Source organism: Pempheris klunzingeri, chromosome 12 (genome assembly GCF_042242105.1).
Source record: "Pempheris klunzingeri isolate RE-2024b chromosome 12, fPemKlu1.hap1, whole genome shotgun sequence".
Classification (NCBI taxonomy): Eukaryota; Metazoa; Chordata; class Actinopteri; order Acropomatiformes; family Pempheridae; genus Pempheris; species Pempheris klunzingeri.
The window spans coordinates 12742585-12767308 of record NC_092023.1 but is presented as its reverse complement, the minus strand read 5'-3'; the positions used below and the strand labels follow the sequence as shown (position 1 = coordinate 12767308).

The following is a 24724-nucleotide window of genomic DNA, read 5'->3' as shown; positions in this document are numbered from 1 at the left end:
TTTGAATATTCGTGAGCTTCTTTTTATACATTAACTTCAGCAAATAATGTATATGGCTTCCCTCAAGAAATTAAACTATTACTCACAAAGTTATAATTAACAGCAAATTATGACAGAAAATGAAATGTAAACAAAAATTTAAAAGGAATGGCTTGTATTAACACTAATATGGCTCATGAACTTTGGCGGTCTGTTATCTGCCTAGCTTACATAATAATTTCTCTTAGCAGGAACAGTGATAAGCTTAAAAATATTAGCTTCTTCCTCTTTGGGATTAAGTGTAATGTTACAAATCCAGAAAAAGAAAACTGTACTTTGACTACTGTAGCTGGATTCACACGGTTTTAATTCACAGAAATCTAATGTGAAGAGTTTGACCCAGAGACCCACCCTCTCTCTCTGCATTCAGCTCCAGCCTCAGCAGGTGGTTGATGATTGAGCTCAAGCCTCGACAGCACTCGTCTCCCATGATGCTCCAATCCATGGCCTCCAGGATGCCCAGCGCCTCTCTGACCTGGCCACAACGCAGCCACTGCTGCAGCAGCTCCCCAGGACCCATCTGGCCCCCAGTCAGAGCCCCTGTCACACCCACAGATTGGTTTTAGCTTATTATCAAGAGTTAAATGCACCAGAGCGATGTTGTTCATCTCTGTGACACATCAAACGTATATTTTGATGACATGATATAACATTAATAAATCAGACTATCATGTCTGGTCTGTAGAAATAAATAAATAAATCTTTAGCACTAATAATAACTAAGTTATTGTAGATTTTCTAACACCTTACCCAAATTTTTTTTGACTTTTCTATTGTTTGAAGGCCAAAAACAACATACGTCAGAGCAGCACGAACTCAGACACGTCTACCATCAATGACAAAAGGACAATTTCGAAAAAAATATTGTGCAACAGCTGTGCTATAAGATCAAAATGTCTAGCACTGAGTATATCTTTATTGGAACAAATCTGGCAAAAATCTTTTAAATTGTGTCCATCCATCCATGTCAGTCATTGTGATCATCATTTAGAAGTGTGTTTTATTTACTTAATATTTATTTTCTTTGTTTCTTTGTATTACGCTGGTTTATTTTGGAGAATTTTGCTTAGCATGAGTTGACACAATTTCTTTAGTTATGCTTTTTTGTTATATTTAAACACCTGTGCAGCATTGATAAAGTATATTCCCATTTACTGACATATGGGTTTAAATGTGCAAAAATGCAGCTGCTGAAACAACAAAATAATGTTTCCCCTCATTTCTGTGGAAAAAAAAGCTGCGTGTGACCATGCAGAACATCCTGGAGCACTTAAGCTAAGTAAGTGTCCAGTGGATCTGTCTGAACTCTGAAGCAGCACTGCATTGGTTAGTAGGGCATTGACTTGTCAATCAACTAGCTGGGGAGTCTATTTAATCCCTGGTGTATCTGTATTTGTGTGTGTAAATGCAAAATAAAATCACCAACATCAATAATATGTCTAAATTGTATTAAAATGTATGCTGTGTGTGAATGTGTGTAAGACGTTTAACTACTGTCTATTGGTTTTTAATGAGAGAAGATGAGAGGAATGCTACAACTGATTAGGCCACACCAGACTTGATTGATTATGCTTTTGTTTGTGTGTGCGTGTGTACATTGGGACTCTACTAAATAATGGAAGGACATGGTTTTGTACCCTTACCGGGAGTGCAGGTGTCTCGTTCTGTGCGTAAAAGGGCAATGGTGGGTGTTTGTGGCTTTATAGAGGACACATACGGGGAGTTCAGGTGTTGAATGCCAGGGGTGATTATGGTCTATTGTTATTTGATCACAATTGTGCACAGTGCAGCTATATGTCCTGACTGAAACTGTAGCTTTACTTCTCCGTAAATTCATACTTGAATTTGAAGTGCTGTATAAAATGCTGACGTTTTTCACATCAGTGCTACATGTCATTGTGCTATGGTGTATTTAGGCTTATATAGTCAATAAACCTTATTTGGACATAGCTAGTGGCACAGCTCTGGACAGCGTAGGTGATCACTGACAGCGGTACTGTCAGTGGGCCAGGCAGCAGTCAGGCAAACTCACCACCGACTCTTGTCTAATTAATTGAAGAAGTTGTGTGTGTACGTCCATGTGTGTGAGGGGGTGTACGGGCAATTAAAATGACAAGCTGGCAATTAGCAAGCCCTAAATCCCCTAAAGAGTGGGCTAATGTGGCTAATACATGTGCAGTAGTGCAGTTTGTGTGCGTCTATGTTTGTGTGTGTGTGTGTGTGAGAGATAGTATGTGTGGGGGTCCTTGAGTCAGGCATCAACGTCTGCTCTAAGCTACCTCAGAGCACAGACAATCGATCATTGTGGTGGCAAAGACAAGTCAGTTCCGTCCCACTCCTGTCTCCTCCAACTTTTTTCGCCAGCTCAGTACAGCGTCACTCTTTTGGGCACAAAACAACACTAAGCAGCACAAGATCAGCCGCAGCACGAATAAGCAGCAGTGACGAATGAGAACTCTCACTCTGCACCAGATGCAACAAGGAGACCTCTGAGACAAAACAATGAGAAACGAGGTATAATATATAGCTGAAATATGAAAGAATTAGCCATTAAGGCTGTTATATTGTGACCAATGTTCAGTAAATCACAACAATCTCCTTTTGAGAAATGCAAAAAATATAGAGATGAAATCAAGCAATACTTTTGATAATTGATATAAGCTTCCAAACTATTTGATTAAACGCATGATGGTTCAAATTCAAACTGTTGTCATTCAAACTTGACATAATAACAGTGCTTTATTAATGAGCACTGCCTCCAAATGAACAAGCACCAGCTTGTGCAGTGGAGGACAGAACACACCTTAATGTTACCTCAATGCCTGCTGAGCACATCTTTAGTAGGGAACCAAAATAAACATCAAATAAAGATACAATGGCTTCTGCTCTCCATCTCACTCTCTTTTTACCCCAGTTACATAATTCTTCCCTAAACATCAAGAATATTTCACTACATTCCCATCCCCTCAAAAAAAATGAAAATGTTTTCCTTGCGAGTCGTGCACACATTCCCTGGTCTGCCCTTCCACAGCCTGTACCGGTGCAAGCCCAGCCGTGGCCAACGTGTGCCCAGATGAGATAACTCGGTGCAGGCAGGAGGGTGGGGGTGGGGGGCACCAGGGAGGGCTGCCTCCTATGGAAAAAAGAGAATTTGGAGCTTGGCCAAGTCTTTCTTCCTCGCCGCCTCCCGACTCACTCCTTCTGTCATGTAGCGGGCCTTATGAAATAACTCAATACAGAGGAGGAGTGCAAGCAAACAAACAAATGAGCTTGAGTGTGTGTGTGTGTGTGCATAGGAGCACAGAAATAGAAGAATACACACACACACACACACACACACACACACACACATTCACGTCTGTGTGGGGGGAAGAATTATCATGGAGGAAAGACGTGCAGTGACTTTCTTCATCAAAACCTTGGCAGACGATCAGAGGAGGGGAAGCTATTGTTGGAAGACACCCTCCCCTTTCTCTGCGCACACAGGCAAACGCAGTTGAATACACAGAGTCGAGCACACACCCTCAAACACACACACAAACTCAAATGCACACAATCTCCTACCTTCCTCCATCCACCCCCACACTCCTGCTTTCAAACTTCAGCAGAGAGCTGCGTGCCACTGTCACATCTTCTTTCCAAAGTCACAATTAAAGACACTGAATGTGTTTATGTGTGAGTGTGTATGAGGCCGTATGAGAGTGTTTGTGTAAGCGTACGTTAGAGGGTGAGGTGGCTGCTTCGGAAAAATTTTGATTGGCAAACTTTATCTGCCAAGTCCCTGAGGGACTGCGCAGCCACTGTAAACGATTTATCGGAAAAATGCATCCCAGAATGCACCTGGGGGGCTCTTGCCCCGGGGCGATTATTGAATGACCTCTGAGAGCGTGACTCCTGCTAACCTTCCCGCCTGTCAACAAATTAACTTCCCTCAGCAGTGAAGAGGTCGACCCGTTCAGCAGCCATATTTACACAGTGGGGTTCATATACAGTGTCAGATCCAAAACAGAGAGTGAGTCTCTGAAGGGAGGAGGGCACCTTCATTAGGAACAGATGACTATGATGGTGTGGGAGGTTTGTAAATTATTTTCTATCTATTTTCTACCAGTGCAGCCTGTCCCCCGGAGGCACCTGTTCATTTCCTGAATCAAAGTGGTGTGACTGCATCGCTCTAAAACAGCATATTAAAGGCTCGTTTTACAGCTGCTTTTACAGAAATTCATACGTCACACATACACTACTCACAAAAAGTTAGGGATATTCGGCTCTCAGGTGAAATTTCAGGATGAACCTAAAATGCATTCTAAACTTTCCAGGTGAACTTAATGTGACCTTCTCTAAACTTTTGAATGCACATGTCCAACTGTTCAGTGTTTCAGTACTTTTTGCACAAGTTGCTGTTCTCTAACAAGAAGCTTAACAGCAAAATTCACAACAGGTTTGATCCATGAATCTACCAATACATTTCCTGCTTCAGTTAGAATTGGTATTTAAACAGTCCTCCTCATCATGCTGTTCACATTCTGACATCATGAGACCAAGACGACACCTAACAGTTGATCAGCAGCACCTCAACACTGGAGGCTTCAAACAGGAAGTCCTCAGACGGAGGTGTTCACTGAGCTTAGAGGGTCACAGAGTGTCATCAGGAGGTTGTAACAGTGATACAGAGACTGGAAGAGTCACAGAAAGGAGAGGAGTGGACGTCCTTTGGCCACATCCCAATTTATTGAGGCACCGAAAAATTTTTGTTGTGGTATACCCACCACTGTTGTTAGATTTTCTTTCAATAAATTATTTAAGATGAATAAAATGACCATTGCATGCTTCTACTTAAATGCCCTACTTTCATGATATAATATCACTGTAGCATTCACTTTTTACATTTTCCATATATTTCACCTGAAAGTCGAATATCCCTAACTTTTTGTGAGTAGTGTATATTACTATGTCACCACCAGCATAGTGGTGTAGTGTAGGGAGCCTTGTGTATGAAATATAAATTTTGTTTAAAGCAGTGTTTGCTCAACATATTTAACTTCTAGTACTTTGTGCATAAAACACTGTGGGGGACTCCTGAAATTATGAAAATTAACCGATGGTTCAAGAGTGAGGACTCTCTGTTTTACATCACTACAAATCGGACATCTCTGGTTTTAAAGTGTTGGTTTGAAAAAATCTGAAAACCTAATTTTGGATTTGGGAACTTTTTGGGATTTGGGACAAAACGGTTAACTAGTTAATTGAAGAAGAATCAACACATTAATCAACAAAGGAAATAAAAGTTAGTTGCAGTCTGATAAGCAGAGCCATCGTAGTATGGACGGTGTGTGAATGAGTGAATGTGTTAAAGCGCTTTAAATGGTCAAAACTAGAATGGCACTATACAAGTACAGTTCATTTACCATATTCCAACAACCATAGTTTTTGCTATTAGTAAGAGTGTCGTCATTTGTTTTGTTTTACCCACCTAGTCTGAATCTCAAGGCTGCTAGTGGCCCCCCATGAAAGGCCAACATCAGTGTGTCTGTCCCCTCTGGGCCTCCTTCAAGGCCCGTCCCCCACTGCAGTCCCTCTAGGCCTCCGCTGCAGCGCAGGTGCTGCACTAGTCTTAGCGTGGCAGCTGAAACTACCTCCTCTGCTACCAGTGCCATGTTTACAGGTGCCAAGCCTACATCAAAGCACATCAGCTCCCCCTGTCCTCCCCCTACTGTGACCACAGCCCCAGCAGGGTGCCAGGCGAGGAGGGTGGGTGGCACTGGGCAGGAGGCCAGGAGAGAGACGCCCCGTCGCTGGTCATACAGGACCAGGGAGGAGTCACTTAAGCCCAGGAGAAGTGTGGTCTCGGAGGGGTGACGTGAGCAGGACACAGGATGGGATGGTAGCGGGATGCGGGTGACAGACAGGCGGTGCAGGCGGTCTCGTGTGCATTCGTACATACAGGTGTCTGCCCAGGACCCGTCTCTGAATCCTTGGGGTCCTGGAGGTAGCTCCACTGTTAGCAGCTGGTAGGGCTGGAGCAGGCTGAAGCGGCAGTCCAAGGGATTGCCTTCTGTCCGGACAGAGCTGAGGACCTGTCAGAGGGAGTAAATGTAGAGAGGAGGAGAGAACAATTACAGAGTGTTCACATGAGACACATTTAAAGATCCTCCCTCTGATTCTGATCTGATTCGACAACACACAATAACATATCCTGCATGAACTGTTTTCTCTTCTCTTCTTCTTCTCTCATTCACGCCAGACTAGTTGTTCAGTCCTGTTGACTGCAACACTAATTACAGGCTCAAATTAGAGGCTGTAAAAGTTATAACACAACGTTCTAGATTCTACATTGACTTTAGATTAGCAAGTATAATGCACTGCCATACTATCCACTTCCATTTAATTTGCTACACACATTCATGTCACCTTAGGAAGAACTGTGATAACTTTGGTCACCCCTTGACTTTTCATCTAGTAAAAAATTCCCCATCAGCCTATTTTGTGTTTAGTGCTACTTCACCATGTTCAAGTCCATGTACAGAACGGGATTAGTTTTGACTAATTTATATGTTTTGTTTTTACTTCTGTCTGTATTGGTCTTTGGTTGTCAGTGACCAGATTTCCCTACTGATACTGGAGTGGTTAGACGGAGGACTGACCCACTACCCCTTCAGTAGTTAAGTTTCACTAAAAATAGTATAAGCGACACAACAGGAACCTCGTCTCATAATATTGTTGTTTTAATACGTTCTTCTATTTAGGGATTGGAAGACACTGACTTGTGCCAATATTGTTAGTGAACTAACCTGTTTTGGGATAAAAGAAGGATAAGGAAAGGGAGAGAGAACATGTGAGGGGAAGATGGAGACAGAGAAATGAGTCACAACATGGCAGCAACCCCAAACCCCCTGGAGATGGAAGAAATAGAGCCCTCCACTTTGCTCATAAACACACGGCTGTCAATCAAGACAGCTAATGATAAGAGCTCCATTTTAACTCAAGGTCAACAACATCTTCTCCCTGAGCGTGCCACGGCTTGGCACCCAGCACCCAGCGATAAACAACCCCCTCTGTTTACCTGTATGAGGAGCCAAGAGCTCAACACAAGACGTGGTGAATGACAAGAAATGAGCCCCTTTCAATATTAAGAGGATGATACATGGAGAAAGCTTGGAATTATTTGACCGATGGTCAAATCCAGAATTTAGATTATTTGCTCCTGAACCACAACCAGTTGGTGGGAGAGGGCACAATGGCCCTGCTAAGCAAGCAAGCATTGACATTAAGGGAGATAGGACATGTCACGGGTGGTACTGTCGATAAAACACCCACAAGGAACCAGGAACAGTAGGTGGATGACAGCAGACAACAGCCCGTACTAAATAGCAGTCCAACAGTTCCAGTCACTAACAGAGCTTTTTAGGAGGGATTTCACCTTACCAAAGCCTCTATCAGAGCCCTGCATTGACCGTGGCAGCTTTGGCTAAATGAGCCCATTTCTTTTCGCCATGCAGACAGAAAGAGGGATCTGCTGCCTGCCTGCCTTCCTTTCCTTTCACAAAGCTGCCCGGCCCAGTTTTTTGGCAGGCATAGCCAAAAAGGGACTTAGAGGGAGGAAGACAGGAGTTTTTTTTGCCTGCCCATGGTCTACAGCAGGAGAGAAGCAGATGACTGTCCTCCTGAAAGCTTTTTTTCCTCTCCATAATCCCCCAGAGCTAGCTCCTGCTGCTCCCCAGGGGGTGGGTGCTGTATGTGTGTGTGTGTGTGGGTTTATTTGAGGCAGCAGGCAAGAGGGGCTCAGCTCATGTAAGGGGTGGGGTATCCTTGGGAGGGTGTGGTTCCTTGGATAGCTGCATTTCTGCAGGGACAAAGTGACACAAGCATTAAATAAACTTGCACACAAACACATGGCAGACGAGGATCTGTCGAGTCCATCCCACAGAATGCTGTCACAGGAATCACAGGACCTACTTCAATTCCACAGACTCTGACCCCCCAACCACATCTCATCCTCTCAGCTTTTCATCCTGTGCCCGGCTTGCCAGTGCCCGCTGCCCGCTGTGCCAGCATGCCACCGTGGCACCATCAAGGATGAGGTGCAGCTGATTCAGCTCTGCCTCCCCCGATAGGTGACCCTCCAAGGAAAGAAGGAGGAGGGCAGTGTCAGCTACAGTAAATACTGCATGGCCTTGTTCAACCTGTGACGGCCAATATTTCAGAGAGTTCAAGAACAATTGGTGTTAGGTCTTGTTTTTCATTTTGACACATACAAAGACCAAAACTATGATGTGGGAGAGTGAGCACACGTTCAACCCATGTCTGCAGCGGTTGTTCAGTTCACTGATAAATCATGCCATGGTCTTGCCTCGGACCAATATTAGGTATTTACTCAATCTTACACAAAATCTATGGGCCTCAAACAACTTTATAATATTAAGTGGATCCTTGAAGAAACAGTACACAATACAACTGATTCACAGCTATACTGAGAAGAAATCAGAAATGTCGTAATCATATACTCATTATTTCATGAAGGCATCTCGGACCAGCACTGAAAGAAGTATTAGTCCAAGAGTGGCCAGGATTTCCAAGATATTTTAGGGTTCAGTTTAAGATACTTTTAATGATTTAATGATTTAAAGGCCTTCAGACTGTAGATATCTATAACCAATATTCAGCACCTAAACTCCAGCTACATGATTTATGCCTTTGAGCTAAACTGGACCTGAACTTTTGAGCCTTCTGAGTATTTCACAAACGTGCAATATTTAGAAAAGGTGGAGTCTACAAATCTCAATAGAGCTACAGTGGAACACAGAAAATTCTCATACTCAGTCATGCATTTACAGTCACAACATTTATTACAGTCAGCACAGCAGCATTTTGACCCTGGGTCATTTTTTAAGGCTGCGCTGTGAGTCGTTTTATATACCATCTGGACTGGGCAAAGGCAAGCAAAAGGCCCCTGAAGGCAACACAGCTGATTAGGAGATTAGAGCATTGCACTCGAGACCTTCAGGGTCATGGGGTTTGAACCTTTAAAAACATAAACTCTTAAACTGCAAACACTCTGCTACAGTAAGCATGATGAGACATGAACATCAGATGAATGATGACATATAGATTTATCTGCAGCTGTACGAACTCTCATGGTCAGCTGTGTAGCTAAGAAGACGTCATCTGAAGATAGACTAGTGAAAAACTCAGCTGGCTGAGTGATTTTTTGGGAGCACTAATGTGACCATGCATGTTAAATATAAACATTCACAAAAAGCAGGTGAGAGGGCAGTTTTCTGGGCATTGATCTTACAATACTGGCTGTGGATGTTCAGTACTTTTGCAATTCTTTTGTTACTTTTAAAGTAACAATTTGAATCCGTTTTACAGGGTGCTGCATGAATAAAGTCTAATGAAAATACATTTTGGAACTCAAAACAAAAGCCAGACATGTAGAGAAAGGACTTCTGAAATACAGTATGCATGTGTCATTTTAACATATTCATAAAAGCAAAGCTTTGTGTGCCTGTGAACTCTCCAGAATATATTGTGGCATGTGAGCATACTGTATTGCCTGGTTCTGAGGGCATAAAATAGAAAAATGACGAATAAGGTCAAGAGAGGGAGTGAGCAAGTGAGTGAAAGAACATGCAAGAGAGACTGGCAGAGGGGGATTCAGACAGAGAGAAATATGCACAAAAGATGATGGTAAAGAGTGAGAATGGAAGTGAGTAAGGAGACAGAGGAAGAGAGGAGAGAGAAAGGGGGGGTGGAGAGACAGATGCAAAGAGAGAGAGAGACAGAGAGAGGGGCAGAGAGAGAGAGAGAGACAGAGAGAGGGGCAGAGAGAGAGAGAGAGAGGCAGAGAGAGGCCTCTAGTAAGTAGCTTTCTCCTGGTTATTGGTTTCAGTGACTGGTCAAAACTATTCTTCTCCATTCTTCTTGTCTCCCTCTTGCCAGCACCTTTTTTTCCCCTCCGTGGCGTGAAAGATAAAGCGGACGGGCCCAACTGTGTGGCTGGCCCTTGTTCACAGCAGTGGCCTTTTGAAGCCAATTTTCCAGCTCACGGAGCAGAGAAAGACAGGGAGAGACGGGTAGAGAGAGACGGAGGGACTCGGAGGAGAGTCGAGGGATGAAGGGATGAGGGGTGTTTTTTTTTTTTGGGGGGGGGGGGGGGGGGACTGGTTTTAGGTGTGTGAATTAGGGTTAGTGTTGAAGTACTGATGTGAGAAAATGCACAGGCACAGTGGGATTACGAACCAAAATATTCCTCACACCTTAACTGTCATAATTGGTGCCACTGAACATAATTGTAGTGCAGCGGGAACATTGTTCACAAGACCTGAAACTGTAGAAGCAGTGTTTCCTCTGTGATTTTTATAAAGCAATGGAGCTTGGGGTAATTCTGCACTTTGGATTCCACACCCGACCCTTTCATGGTCCAAATTATTGATTGTGGCGCATTGCTGAAAATATGCTTTCTACTGCACGTGCTTAAGACTGCAGCTTTTATGTTCTAGAGGCCATTTTACACTGTTAATTTAGCTCCTAATACACTCTTAGGTGCAGTGTTCTAGCAGTTTTGAATTATTCAATTTCTATAGAATTATACATTCTTTCTATACAGTTGATTTCATTTATGGTCTTCCATTGACAATATGTTTAGGCTTTTCTTGTTTTGCAAGAGGAAAAATGCCAAGCAGCACAGTGCTAAAGTCAATAATAATTAAAAGACAACAGAAATCACTCAAACGCAGATCAAACAACTGCAGAGAAACTGTTTGGTGACAGATAACAGGATAGTCATACGCTTTTAAAAAAAGCAAAAAAAAAAAGAAGAAAAAAAAAGTAAAAGTCTTCACAAACATAGACACACATACAAACAAAATCAAATATGACAAAAAAAAAAGCAAAAGCATTTATCTGGTGTTTTCTTTTCATTAAGATTATTAAATTCAAGAAAATGGTTTGTGTGTGTTTGTGGGGGGGTTAAGGGAGGGAAGCATGAAGGAAGGATAATTAAAAATGTTAACTGGCTGCATAAAAACAAACTATGTATGTGTTTTTCTCTCCTTCCCACCCTCCACCCCCTGCGTGCTGTGGCTCCACTTATCAGCATGAGGAGGGGGGGCATATGAATTAAGACCACATAGGGAAAGAAATCAGACTTTTTTAAATGCCGAGAGACTGGCTAGAAAATTGGCTTAGTGCGGCAGATAGCGAACTGAACAAAAGGAACATATATATGAGCTTGAAGTGATTGAAGTAGCTGGCGTCTCCCGATGTGTGCCCGGCGTTTGATTCCCGCCACGGCTCTTACATAAACTGCTCGCTTAATTTCACACCGCGCATCTGAAAAATGACAACAAACGCTTTCATTAGAGCACGATGCCGCAGCCCCACGAAGAGACTTTAATGTTCTTGAAGCGTGGAGGAAGGAAGGAGGAGAGGTGGAGGGGGGGGGGGGGGGGTTGAAGGAGACAGAGAGAATAAACTAGGTGATAAATGTAGAGAGCGTTCCAAAAACAAGAAGCGGAAAAAGCAGCGAACAACATCTGCTTTGCTTATTTCAATATTCAAGTGCCCCCCTAGCTCCCATCCCTCCCTCACTCTCTCCTGTGTGAATTTGTTTTCCTAGCATGCAATTGGTAACGCTCATCTTTCCTCCCTCTCGCAGACTCTCTCCCTTGTCTCTCTGGTGTGGTGAATATTTTGCATATGCTTACCGAGGTACACGGTATGAGGAGTAGAGTTAAGCTCGGTTCGGTAATTTGGGATCTTTCATCTGCTTTCGGCATGAGGCCAATCCTACGTTGACATAGAATCGGGTCACGGGTAGGGTTTTGCCAGAGGCCATGAGGATGCGTGTCTCAGCATGCACGTGTGTGTGTTTGTGTGTGTGTGTGTGTGTGTAGGCGTTCTCCTTCACGCTGTACCACAGCTTAGCTCTCCTGCTTATTTCATATGGTGATGCATGGAGGTGCAACACAGAGGTGCCACCCTTGAGGTGACTAACACACCATCCCCAATCCCATCCACAACAACACAGGTCTCCACTCAAAACAGCAGCTTTGTTGCCTTTTACTAAGTGACCTCACTGTGTGTGTGTGTGCCTGAGAGAGCGAGCGTGTGTGAGAAAGTACAAAAATAAACAGCTGGAGTTATGATTTGTGTACTGATTTTAAGGCTTCAAACTGCTCTAAAAGGTAGTAAAAAAGCTTTAAGGTAAAGAACTTTTGTCATGGGTGTTTTTACGCTTTGTTCTGTCTCATTTCTTTAACTAAATCTAACTAATGACTGTAATGATTAAATACAGTAAATAAAACAAGTGGATTTAGCTTAGCTTGCAGTCTTGAAAATTTGGGAGACATGCTTATAATGAGAGCTGATTTAATTTGAAAGAGCCAGATTTTCAGTGTCTCATACTAAAAGACAATAATTATCCAACAATGCAATTTTCTACAATGTAAGCATTGATTTTATACTTCTATTAGACCCTACTGTATGCTGCATCCATGACCTGTGTATAATCTTTAAATTCCTAAATTAGCTAGGATTAGTAAGAAATTTGGAAAAAAAAAGCTCTGCTTTCTGTTTGGAACAAGTAAGTTTCGTTCGGTGAGCAAGACACTTTAGTGTGAAAGCGATGGGTTAAAAAGTCTCAACAAAGGCTTCAATTGAAGTCAAGAGAGACACACATTTCAATGATCCCTATTTAATTCTACATTTATCCATCCACCTGGTTTCTGTCACTTATCTGGGTCAATGTTGCTCTGTCAGCAGGCTTAGCAGCCATATCCTGATCCTGGGTGATCTCAAGGTGGTCTCGGGCCAGGTGGGATATGTAAGCCATACAGCGTGTTCTGGGTCTGCCCTAAGGTCTCGCCCCAGCTGGGAGTGACCAAAATACCTCCATAAAAGGTGTTTAGCCTGCATCCACATCAGATCACTTTCAATGTAAAGAAGCAACGGTTCTAGTCCGAGCTCGTTCTGGATGTCTGAGCTTCAATTTCTTTAAATATGTTGTGGTTTAACTGGTAAAGTTAGAGCTTGACTGTCAGCCTCAGCTTCCTCATCACTGTGACAGCTCGGTACAACACCTGCAACACCACCAACACAGCACACAACACTCCATCTTAGTAACTTATGATCAATACTTGAATTCCTTCATTTAAGGCAATTCAGAATCCACCATTTTCCATAAACTGGTGGATTGCTGGTGAAGGTCACCGATCAGGACTCTTTTCACTCCTAGTCAGTGGCTAGAGAATCACAAACACAATCTAACACTCACAGAAAAGTCAAGTCAACCAAACACTGGATGGTCAAACTCCATCGATGACCACCCCCAGCTTCCCCTCTCTGAATACTTGCACAGGTAAAGGGATGGTCCGATACAGGTTTAATTATCTTACCTTATGGCATTTTGAGGAGCATGTTGCTTGCACTCCACAACTTTTACCCTGCTCTATTTTATAAATGCAGCATTCAGTGGTGCATACTCTCTTTGTGTTCTACATAATGATTTAATTTGCCTTTAAAGCAAGAGGAATGGCTTCTTTTATATTTGTTCTTGTATGAATAGACTCTGAAATGATGAAGCAGCATTTGCGAGTATTGACCTGGTAATTGATTGTCACTCACTGTCTGATTTGTTCTGTGTGTGTGGGTGTGTGTACCCTGAGGCCTTCAGTAGGTGAGCAGCTGACCAGGACCAAGTTGTTCCTGTGTGTGTTTGTGGGAGTCCAGGGCCACAGCTCCTCACCGGGCTCGTCCAGGTTCCACCAGCAAAGTGCCACATCCTGGAGACGGTTGAGACCCACATGTCTGTGGAGCCTACGGCCCCGCCCGCTCATGTCCACGCACACCACCTGGACATGAAAACACACACATGAATGTCATGTACGCTCTGGGAAGAGAGTCAGAATGAGCAGTGCAGTCTGATAGACCCACAGCGTTAAAACATGTCTTATGAAGAAGGGGAAGCTATCGGAGTCTCTTAGTGATTCATCCATTAGGATTCACCTGCCTGGCCGGAGGGCTCTGAAACTTTCACATGTAGTCCCACATATCCCCATCCTGTCCTTCCCCCATCCTGGTTTTGTTGGTGTCTAAGGTTGTTTTTTATCTTCCATTATTAATGCTTGTATGTGTGTTTTGTTCTGTCGGGCTTGTTGTTTTAGTGATGTGCATATTTTTGGGAAGGTCCGCCACGCTCTACGGGCCACAACAAAGAGACGCACAGTAATGAGCTCTCGTGGTGCTTGGGGGGGAGGGAGGGGTGCACACACTCGCACAGAAACACACACACATACATGAATGCATGCATGTATGCACACAAATACACATGTACATACATGTGGGGGTACTGATGTAAAAAGTGTATATTAACACATATATTTACACACATACCCACACGCACACACACCATTAAACACACAGTGATCGATCCAGAAGCACTTTTAAGCAGGTGAAATTGCAGGTCTTACATTGTGACCCTGCCTTTTATGTACACCACAGTTCATTCCTTCTTCACACACACGCGCACGCACAGTCCCATAATCTTAAAGGCCTTTTATGATTCTATATCTCCACTCACACTAACATGACTCACTAACACAATGAACCATCAGAGCTACAAGAGTCAATGGGTAACACACACACACACACAAACACACAGACACACAAACACACACACACACGCACATGCACACGACATGTGTCCATGACCTTTGTCACAGTGCAGAGGAGTGGCTAAGGCCTGACGGAAAAGCATATTGAAAAAGCAGGAATACCTGTTTATCTCTCAACAAATTTAGATTAAAAAAAAAACAACACACTGCTCAGTACAAAAAATGGTTTAAAGTACAGAAACATGCAGAAATTAGTTAATTGACAAGCAGTACTGTATCAGTGGAACAGATTTGAGGTTCAGTGGTCCATGTCTGCCCTTTTTGCCCCCTTGGGATGATATTTGCTTTGGACACAAATACAGAGACAAATTAAAATGATGGAAGAGCATCTGATGATAAAAGGAACAAAGAGTTGCCCCAAACAGCTGAACGGGAGATCACTGACAGATTAGAAATGGGAAAGAAGAAAAAAAAAGAAAATCTGAAAATCACTGGGGTTAATAACACACTCTATCTCTACCCCCTGCATGCCCCCTCCATCCCTACCCATCTCTTCCCTCTTCTAGTCTTTTTTCTGCTGGCGTTTGCTGGTCAGCAATAATCAAAAACCACTTTCTGTGGGCCGGATTAGTTTACCCCCCCTCCAACGCCCCCCACTCTCCCTTCTCCAGCTTAGCCCACTGGACCAGGGCGATGTGTATGTGGTTGTGCATGTGTGTGTTTGTTGTGGGGGATGGGTAGTGGGGGGGGTGTGCACGTGTGTGTATATTGCAGGTTGCATACACATGCATTGACAGAGGTGTGGGGTGTACAATATGGGGTGGTAGGGGGGTGTTATCAGGACTCTGCTTCTGGAGACCGACGCACGGCATGAACGATTACTTTTATACACACCAACATGCACGCGCACGCACACACACCCACACACACCTTAACAAAAGGGCCTGGCAGTAATGTGATAATGCCAGGGTTAGCGGTTAGCCAGCTAGTGAAGGAGGACACAGTGTATTTTTGTTTTGGGGGAGGGAAGAACGAGACCTGTTACTAATACCTAGAAAACACCTCCAGATCACACTGCCTCTCAATGCACACCTTCATGAGAGATTAATAGACAGAAACGAGAAAGACGTAGGGAGTTTAAGGCGACCTGGGCACTAGGCATATGGCACAAAGGGCCATATTCCCATAGTGATTACACTGAACCTGCTGAAATTATGTGCACAAAGATACAAACAGGAATCGAACAATCACTCATGCCTTCCCCATCATATTTAAGTTCTATTTAAAGGGGCAGGATATATAGGCATCAAAAATAGTGTGTAGTTCTGTAATAATGTTATTTGCTACAAGATTGTAGCTTATTTGCTACAAGATTGTAACAAATAGCATAAATGTTACATAAGTGATGTATCTGAAGTCCTCATTTCCATGTCTGTACAAGTAATACTTGTTTATTTAACAGCAAATATTCTGAGTAGACTTTCAGACCCAGAGTAGGTTGTTTAACTGGCTGTCATGGGGAAAAAGTCAATAATGTAGCGAAGACCCAGCAGGTGTTTCTGCTTGCTAAACCTCAATTCAAACAGACTGGGTTTCAAATATTTAGTATCTTTGGGATTTTCAAATTGAAAGCAACTGTATTCTACTTTTCATAGTATGCTTCTAATAGCTTTCTTTATAACAATGAAAAAAAAGGAGTTGGACAGTGATACAAGATGAAATGTTAACACCTTTCTTTTGCTTTTGTCTTTTCCTTTCTCTTTCTTCTACTTCTTTCTCTCTTACAAACACCTAAATGCACACACACACACACACACACACACACACACACACACACACACACACACACACAGAGTGACACACAGTGACACACAAAGATTTGCACACACTCTATCAATGTGTCCTACTGTACCTTGATTTCAGAGGGTGAGAGTTTGTCTGTTCGTCTGCCAGTCTCTGGGGAGTCCTGGTTCTTTTGGTTGAGGTAGACTGCAGCCACTTGGCTCTGCTCCAGGAAGGACAGCAGGATCAGCCTGTCGCTCAGCACCGCTGGGAATGACATCACCACACTTGTCATGATTCAAGACAAAAACAACTGCATATTGATGAGGGGACACATACACAGTTGGGTTTCCATGTGTCTGCAATTTTTTTGTGCTAACTTGAAATAGGATACTCGGAATAGAAATTAGGATACATGGACAAATGTGATTGAAATGAGTTATCAATAAAGAGCAATGAAGGCCCAAGTGTTTTCTGATACAATTCTATATTCTGAAAGGCTTTTAGCTTCCAGGAACACAGGAGCTCAATCAAAATGGGAGACATAACACACCCAGTAGGCACACACTTTTCAGAGGCCAAACATTCACAGATGGATTTGGCTTTTATCAGCATTGATAAGGGCGATTTGGGACCCAGAGGGGATGACATTAACTTCCTTAGGAAACTTTCTGGATTTACAATCTCAGAAGCTTACATCTAAGGAGATTGCATGAAGACTGCAGCACTCGAAAGTCATCAACCAACTATTTTCTCAGACATTTCTGATTTGTTTTCTTCTCACTTCATTATACCGCAGTGCCATTTATCATTATCCCTGTTATACTGTGTAATATAGTTTTGATTAGTTTGGAGAGGGAGGACAGAAGTTTCTGTCTTTCTTAATCTGTCCCCCATTCTCTCTTCTTTCCTTCCCCTCTCCTTTGCTTCTTCTGTCAAACTCTTTCCCGTTCACTCTAGTCCCCCTCTTCTCTCTCCACCTCCCAGCACCCTCTCTTCCCCTTTCCACCGCCTCCTGTATTCTTTGTATCTCTTTCCTTCCCTGTTCTTTTCTTTCTTCCCCTGTCAGTGTACTGCAGGCTCTAAGGCCTTTTTGTGGTAGAAGAACACACTTGATCCTGTACAACTCTTCAGGAGCTGCATGGAAACGCTGATTAGCAATTAAGCCCCCCTCTCCTTCAAATTAATCTGTTTATGAAACCAATTAAATGGAAAGGAGGGGGGGTTGTTACACATGTCTCTCAGATATCCTGCTTTGAGTTGAACGAGTAAGGCTGCACCCCGAGATTTAGAAATCTAACCGCCAATTAACCATGGCATGTGTGTATTTATAAACGTGCGGGTATTGGTATGATTACACTTCAAATCATCCTGTTGTGTGAAAATTTCAAATTAATATGCAAATATTCACGAGGGAAGTGAAACACTGCTTGAAAATACAGAAAAACTAGCATCTTAAATCAGGTCAATTGAGTCAGTCTGTCCCTATGCTGAAGTTGGATTATAAAGCATTTGTAATGAAAACTGGTTCAAGGCTTAAACCATTACAAAATACAGCCATTAACGATGCCTTGGCTTTGCGAAACAACATTTAATGCAATAGTAAGCGTCTTTGTAATAGATTACAGACAAATCAAGTTAAATGCAGTTTAGTATTGATCTCTATGGGTGTCTATAAACGGGATTAGGTTTAATCCCATTCATTCCCAAATGAAGGAGGGGATATGAAACCAGGCTGCGGCCCAATCTGGGACCAGGTGGCTGATTTGGCATTAAGGGCCAGACTTTCATGACCCACCCTGATACAACCCCCAGACACACGCACTCATAGTATATACATGTATACCTTCATACTTACCCTCTAGACACATACACACAGGCGCAGATAGCTACATATACATTCATACATGCAAGCCTGCAACCATGCCTTATGCATTCTCAGTTACACACATCAATATACAAACATGCACGCCCACAAGCATAAAACAAACCAAACACATGTTAAAACACTCACTCTGTCTCCTTCATATACACACACAGACAGAAACACAAACACACACACACACACACACACACACACACACACACAGTCCCTTAAATCCATTTAATGCCATCTCCTCAGCAGCATGTTGACATAAGAGGCGAATGGGCTTAACCAAAGCACATTTAAACATGGGTAAATGAAACCGGCTATAAAAAAAAAAAATCACTTAAGGATGGTTAATCGTGGAGCATATGCACAGCTTGGCCCAGCCATCGGCCAAAGGACGCCAGTAATACTTTGATGGTGTAAAATATATGTAATCTACTGCTGTGTATGATGCAATCAGAGCTCATGGTACAAACAGGAAGGTAACCAGCATTGAGGATGCAAAGTTTTAGACAGGACAGTAAGCCTGCTTTGTCATATCATAAGACAAAAGACAGACCTGGCTGCCATTGCTTGTTGTCTCACAGAGGCAAATACATAACAGGCCTCACATTCAGTTGAATCCATGCAAATCAGAGAGGGGATTTTCTCGGCATTCAAATACTGAGAACCTTTTGTTTTAGAAACTTGTCAAATCCTGTTCCGAAAATGTAAAATGAATTCTCCGTCATTACACAGTGAATTACATTTTAATTTAAGATTTCACTATTTCTTACAGTTTTGGTAATTGAGAAAGTGTTTCAGTCATTTTTCCATTTAGTTTTTCATGCAAAAATGGCAAAAGATTGCAAGTTGCAGCTTCTCAAATATGAGGATTTTCTGCTTGTTTTTATCCTATATGATAATAAATTGAGTGCATTTTGGTTATGGACTGTTGGTCAGATGAAACAAGCGTTCGTTCTTTACTACTTTTTAACATTTCACAGACAATTAATCAAGAAAATAATAGGCAGCTTAACTGATAATTAAAATAATTCTTAGTTGCCACCATATATTTTTTAAAATTGATTTGACATTGACAGACAACACCAGGATAATACCATCTATAGAATATATCACAACACCACACACTCTTACACCAAACCATACTTGATGGTAATTGTAAACTGTTTCAGGAATTGTACATTGTGAATGTGTTCGATGGTGTGATCTGGTTTGACTCTAATTGTCTCAGGCTAATTTAACAAGTGGCAGATGTGAGAACAGCCTCTAACCTACTAAACCCCCCCCGTACACACACACAATCCCCGGAACCCACCCTCTCACAACCATTACTCTAATAATTAGTGCCTCTGAGGCTTTGAATGGAGCGCAGCGGGAGGTGAGAGGGTGTATGTGTACCTGGGTCTGTGTGGGTGTGTACCTCAATATGTGCTATTGTGTATGTGGGCATGTGCGTGTGTGCTCCGGTCTCTTGTGTGCAGGTACACCTGTAAATGTGAGTGGACGTAGAGTAAGTGCTTGCTGGTCTGTAAAAAAGAAAAAGGAAAAAGTTTGTAATGCGCGTCTGTAATTACACATGAACGGGTGTGTGTATGCCTGTTTGTGTGTATGTGAGAGAGCGCGTGAGAGTGCAAGCGTGTGTGTGTGTGTGTGTGTGTACTATAGGGGCTTTATCAGGTGTCTGGAGACCCCGACGGAAGCAGGTAGGGCGGTGTTATGAACAAATAATTGATACAGAAAGAAAGAAATAATTAGCAGATTTGGGCTGGTGTCCACGGCCCCTTATTCTCTCCTGCCAGGTCTGCAGAGCGAGGGAGTGCAGTGTGAGGCGGGGCGGTACTCCCTGGAGGAACGTGCGATGGAGGAAAAACACTGATGGATGCTCTTAAGGGAAGGCCCCTGGACACACACAGCACAAAAGGATTTGCCCGCAATTAGCTAGCAGAGTCGCCTCGCTCACCTGTGGCACCTGTTATGTGTGTGAGGCGGTGCGTGTGTGAGAGAGTGCTTGCGTGACAAAGTGGTGGGGACAGTGGGGAGAGTGTGAGTGTGTGTGTGTGTGGTAGAGGTCAAGCTGCATGTGTATTGAGCAGCTGTGAGCACATGGCAGGTGCTAACAGTGTGAGAGAAGGTACGTGGTTTTGTGGTTTTAAAATACTGAACATTTAAATGAAAATGTTTGTTTGTGTGTGCTGTGGGCAGAGATAGGTAACCCAGCCATCTGGTGGAAACAAAAAAATCAGCTTAAATCTGCTTACACCATGGTGAACCCCTGGAATATCTAAATCACATATAAACCACCATTTAACAAATGCAAAAATCCCAACAAAGAGAAAGCGTCATTCACTGCAATAACAAGTGGTTATGCAAAAGCTCTAATTAGCACCAGCAGCACCAAAGTAACCAAAACCACAGTAAAAAATGTCTTAAGACTTGAATGTACCAGGAACCAGTGATGGATTAAAGAATAAAAACATTTTGTTCTTCTGTATATTATATACCAAAGGCTAAAAAACAACCTCCCAAGCTCCTTGAAGCTTAATGGTAAGCAAACACAGAGGGTAAATATGTCCACAGGACCAACCAGGCTGATGTCTACTGGAACTTGAGTATTGTTATTTACAACAAGTGTGTGTGTGTGTTTGTCTGTAACTAACCATCAGTCACAGTGTTGGCTGGTAGTCGGCCCACTAATGTGCGGTCCACACACACTTGCTCGAGCTGAGGTCCATTTACGGTCAGGGTCACCAGTACTCCACTGCTCAGAAACAACTGCAAGGACACACACACACACACACACACACACACACACACTTCAAGGTAGAAAGACACTCAAATAATAGGCAATAAAACTGAATAATATCACTTAAAATAAAGAATTAAAAAAAGAGATTAAATTAAACATAATACTTAAAATACAGTTTTAAGTTGCCCTTAAATGCAACAAAGAAAATAAAGCTGCAGTAGGAACCTATCAAATGTACAGGGGAACAACAAAGTTTTTAAGACACAAATTTCAACATTTCAACAATATTATATGCATCCAGAAGTCTTGTTTTTACCTCAGCAAGCAACATGAGAATTTGCCTTATGGGATCAAAAAGCTTCACTATATAATTGTGATGACATTGTTTAAGATGTGGGCAGCACAGTGTTAGCACAACCAGAAAGTGTCAGATTCAATCCTGCTGGCCGCCTGGGGCCTTTCTGTGTGGACTTTACATGTTCTCCTTGTGCTTGTGTGGGTTTTCTCCAGGTTAAATGGTGACTCTAAATTGCCCATAGGTGTGAATGTAAGTGCGAGTGGTTGTCTATCTCTGTGATTGACTGATGACCGGTCCAGGGTGTACCCCGCCTCTTGTCCAATGTCAGTTGGGGATAGCCCCAGCCCCCCCGTGACCCTTAAGGATAATTGATATAGATGTTTAAGATGTTCGCTATTAGCTTAATTGACCTGGTGACTGGTTTAGACTCCAGTGAAGCTCTTTATCTGAGGCGTGGTCTGGGCAGACCATAGGAGGTTCGTTCAGATTCTGGTTGAACATGTTTATGTGTGTGTGTGTACAGTATGTGGTGGGCTGTGGTGGGCTGTGGAGGGTGTGTACCTGGCAGCAACGCTTGTTCCTCCATCTGGTGTGAACGCAGGTATTTGTCTGCAATTGTTCCTAAATGAGCATGATAAATAAAAAGAGAGGCAGAGAGAAAAATAGACCAAATAGGAGGTGAATTGGGGTCCAGGTATCTAATGCACCCAGTAACTACAGGAAATTGATTTAAATGGTTTAAATGTGTTATTCTGGCATCTGCTTTCCTCTGCCAAAGTCTTTAAACACTGAACTGTAATGCCAGTGAGGTTCATACTTGCATTAATTATCCTGACGGTACACTTGCCACCACAGGTGGCCATTGCAGCAGTTCCTACTCATGGAGGGGTGGGAGAGAGTTGAAAGAGGATGCAGGTAAGGACTGCCTGCGTGCATGAGAGTGTGTGTGTGTGTAAGGTCAGTCATTCCTGCCACATTCCAAACCCAGCTGGGGTGATTGGATGGGAGGAGAGAGGGACGGAGAGGGAGGAGGAGGGTGGGATGTGGAGGTGAGCTGGGGTGTTTCTAGTTTCAGACAATGGTTACGGGTGAGAGGAAGGAGGTGGAGGAGGTGGATGGGTGGGGAGTGTGTGTGAATGTGTGTGTGTGTGTGTGTATATTAGTGAAACAGCCACAGACAGGTTCCAGCAAACAAAGCTAGGTCTGTACTACCACAAGTACAGAGGGGAGAAGGAGGAGGAAGAGAAGGAGGGAGGAAGAAAAGGGATGAGGGGGCAGCCTGCAGCCCCCTGATCCCCTCAAATATCCCCCTCGATGACAGAGCTCGGCCGAAAGAGAGGTGATGAGAGAGGAGAGGGAGAGAGGAGAACAAACGGGAACGACAGGGAGAGTGAAGGCAGAGGGAGAAAAGAGAGAGAATGCCCCTATTTGTTAATCAATCGGCCGTTTCGGAAAGGGAAAACTCAGAAAATCCCCAGAGGGAGGAAGAAGACGGGGGCGGGGGGAACTCGGAGGGGTGGTGGTGGAAGGTTTAACAGAGGAGGCGGGTACCTCCAACTCCTTCAGCGAATCGCGTAGCTTCTCCGGTCGGCGGTTCCTGGGGGTCCACGAAAAGCCTCGAGCTATGAAGGAAAAACACGAGAAGAATCTAAAGATCATGTGACTTCAGCTTTTAAACACAGACTTTGGAGAAATAATTTATTTATCTTTTTTTTTCCTAAAAAAAAAAAAAGGCCCTCGTGGGAATTCAGAAGAAAGCGGGAACAAAATCCGGAAAGGCTAAAAGGGTTGAACTTTATATCTGTGGTGAGATCTAAGTATGAAAAGGGGTGACATGAGGAATAAAGGGTGGTGACAAGATGGTCGGGCGGAATAAAAGAGGTGCAGGTACATGAAGCAGGTGTTCCAAAATGCAATGCTGAATCTGTTCTTGAATGTATACGTAGAAATCACTGCTCTCATGAACTTTGCCTCCATTTTGACAACAGGGAGAAATCCAGTTCCAGTTAACACTGAAACAAGAAGCCGATTAAGTCGCTGACTCGATCAATTGAGCATTTTTCTATTAACTATTTTGATTAGTGATTTATCAAGCAAGGAGGCCAGACATTTGCTGGTTCCAGCTTCTCAAATGTGAAGCTCTGTTGATTTTCTCTGTTTCCATATTCATGTAAATTTACGAGTTTTTGGTTTTGGACTGTTGAGCAGACAAAAAGCATAAAATTTGAAGAAGTCACTTTCCCAAGAGTGTTACTTTAATTTTAAAATGTATTTCACAAGTATATAGCATGAACCAGTGCTACATACCACAGTCTTATACCTTTGGCTAGTTTGCAGTGACCATCATGAGATGGGCCTTAAAATGACACAAAACTGAACCAGAAAATAAATACAAAACAGCACAAAATAGCAAATATGACACAATAATCAAATGATCCCAGTCAAGATCCATTTTAAGCTCTGTGGGTAAAGAGCTCCACATGATCCCACAAACAGCAAAAGCACAAATGTGGGCACATGAAGGCTTAGGCTAAGAGCAACCAACAGGCATCTGTGGATGAATTTAATTTAATATCAGCAAATTTAATGAAATGATAAAAACTCTTTGCTCAATTCCAATTGAAAGTATATGGCAGTGACTTTGTGAACATCTGACACCACCATTGCTTACTCTTGATACAGTAGCTATGTCACTCATTTACTTTTATGTTTAGAACCCGATGTGAAACCATTATTTAGTATGGAGCGTCTATATTAATGTAGTTAAAAGTTTTATATTTCAGACCACCATATCCCCAAAGCAGCAAAAGTGTGAAGTCTGCTCTTTACAGATTGATATAGCTGCACTAAAGGAGTGAAAATATTCTACTGAAAGCAAAGTGTCCCTTCAAAACACATAAAATGGTCCTTGAGGAGAAGCAAATATTTAATCGTGAGGACTTTTGGCGCTCTTGAGTTGAGTTATCTCTCAAATGCAACCTCACAACACATTAGCAGCACATATCTCAACACGTACAACACCAAGGCCCATTCATTTTAATTTCCCAGCCCCCCCCCCTTTCCCCTCCATCTCTAGTGGTTAAACAGAGGGAGGGAAGGGTATGAAAAAAAAACAGCTAATTGAATTTGTGCATCTGCTTCTGCCCACACGAATACATAAAGTTCAGGAGGCGAAAAAAAAAGAAAAGGAAAGACTGCTGTTTTTAATATGGTGCAATCACTTGCCTATCTGTTTATTTTACAGTCTCCCTTTTCATCTTCACTGAAATTAACCATTAAGGAGTGAGATTCTCTATTAAGAATGAGGGGAGAGGTAAACAGATGCATGCAAATGAGGGTGTGGAGGGTGTGGTGGAGTGGGTGGGGGGGGGTCA

General features: G+C 42.9%; 1 protein-coding gene across 1 annotated transcript in view; it reads right to left on the bottom strand.

The window, feature by feature from the left end:
• wdpcp (WD repeat containing planar cell polarity effector) overlaps nucleotides 1-24724 on the bottom strand; it is a 59491-nt gene that overhangs the window by 21877 nt on the left and 12890 nt on the right. The window contains exons 6-12 of the mRNA XM_070841201.1: nucleotides 22902-22972; nucleotides 21912-21971; nucleotides 20964-21078; nucleotides 16564-16700; nucleotides 13698-13889; nucleotides 5510-6113; nucleotides 391-579 (exon numbers count right to left, since the gene is read on the bottom strand). Of these exons, the coding sequence (XP_070697302.1) occupies nucleotides 391-579; nucleotides 5510-6113; nucleotides 13698-13889; nucleotides 16564-16700; nucleotides 20964-21078; nucleotides 21912-21971; nucleotides 22902-22972 (1368 nt within the window). The remainder of the gene's footprint in view (nucleotides 1-390; nucleotides 580-5509; nucleotides 6114-13697; nucleotides 13890-16563; nucleotides 16701-20963; nucleotides 21079-21911; nucleotides 21972-22901; nucleotides 22973-24724) is intronic.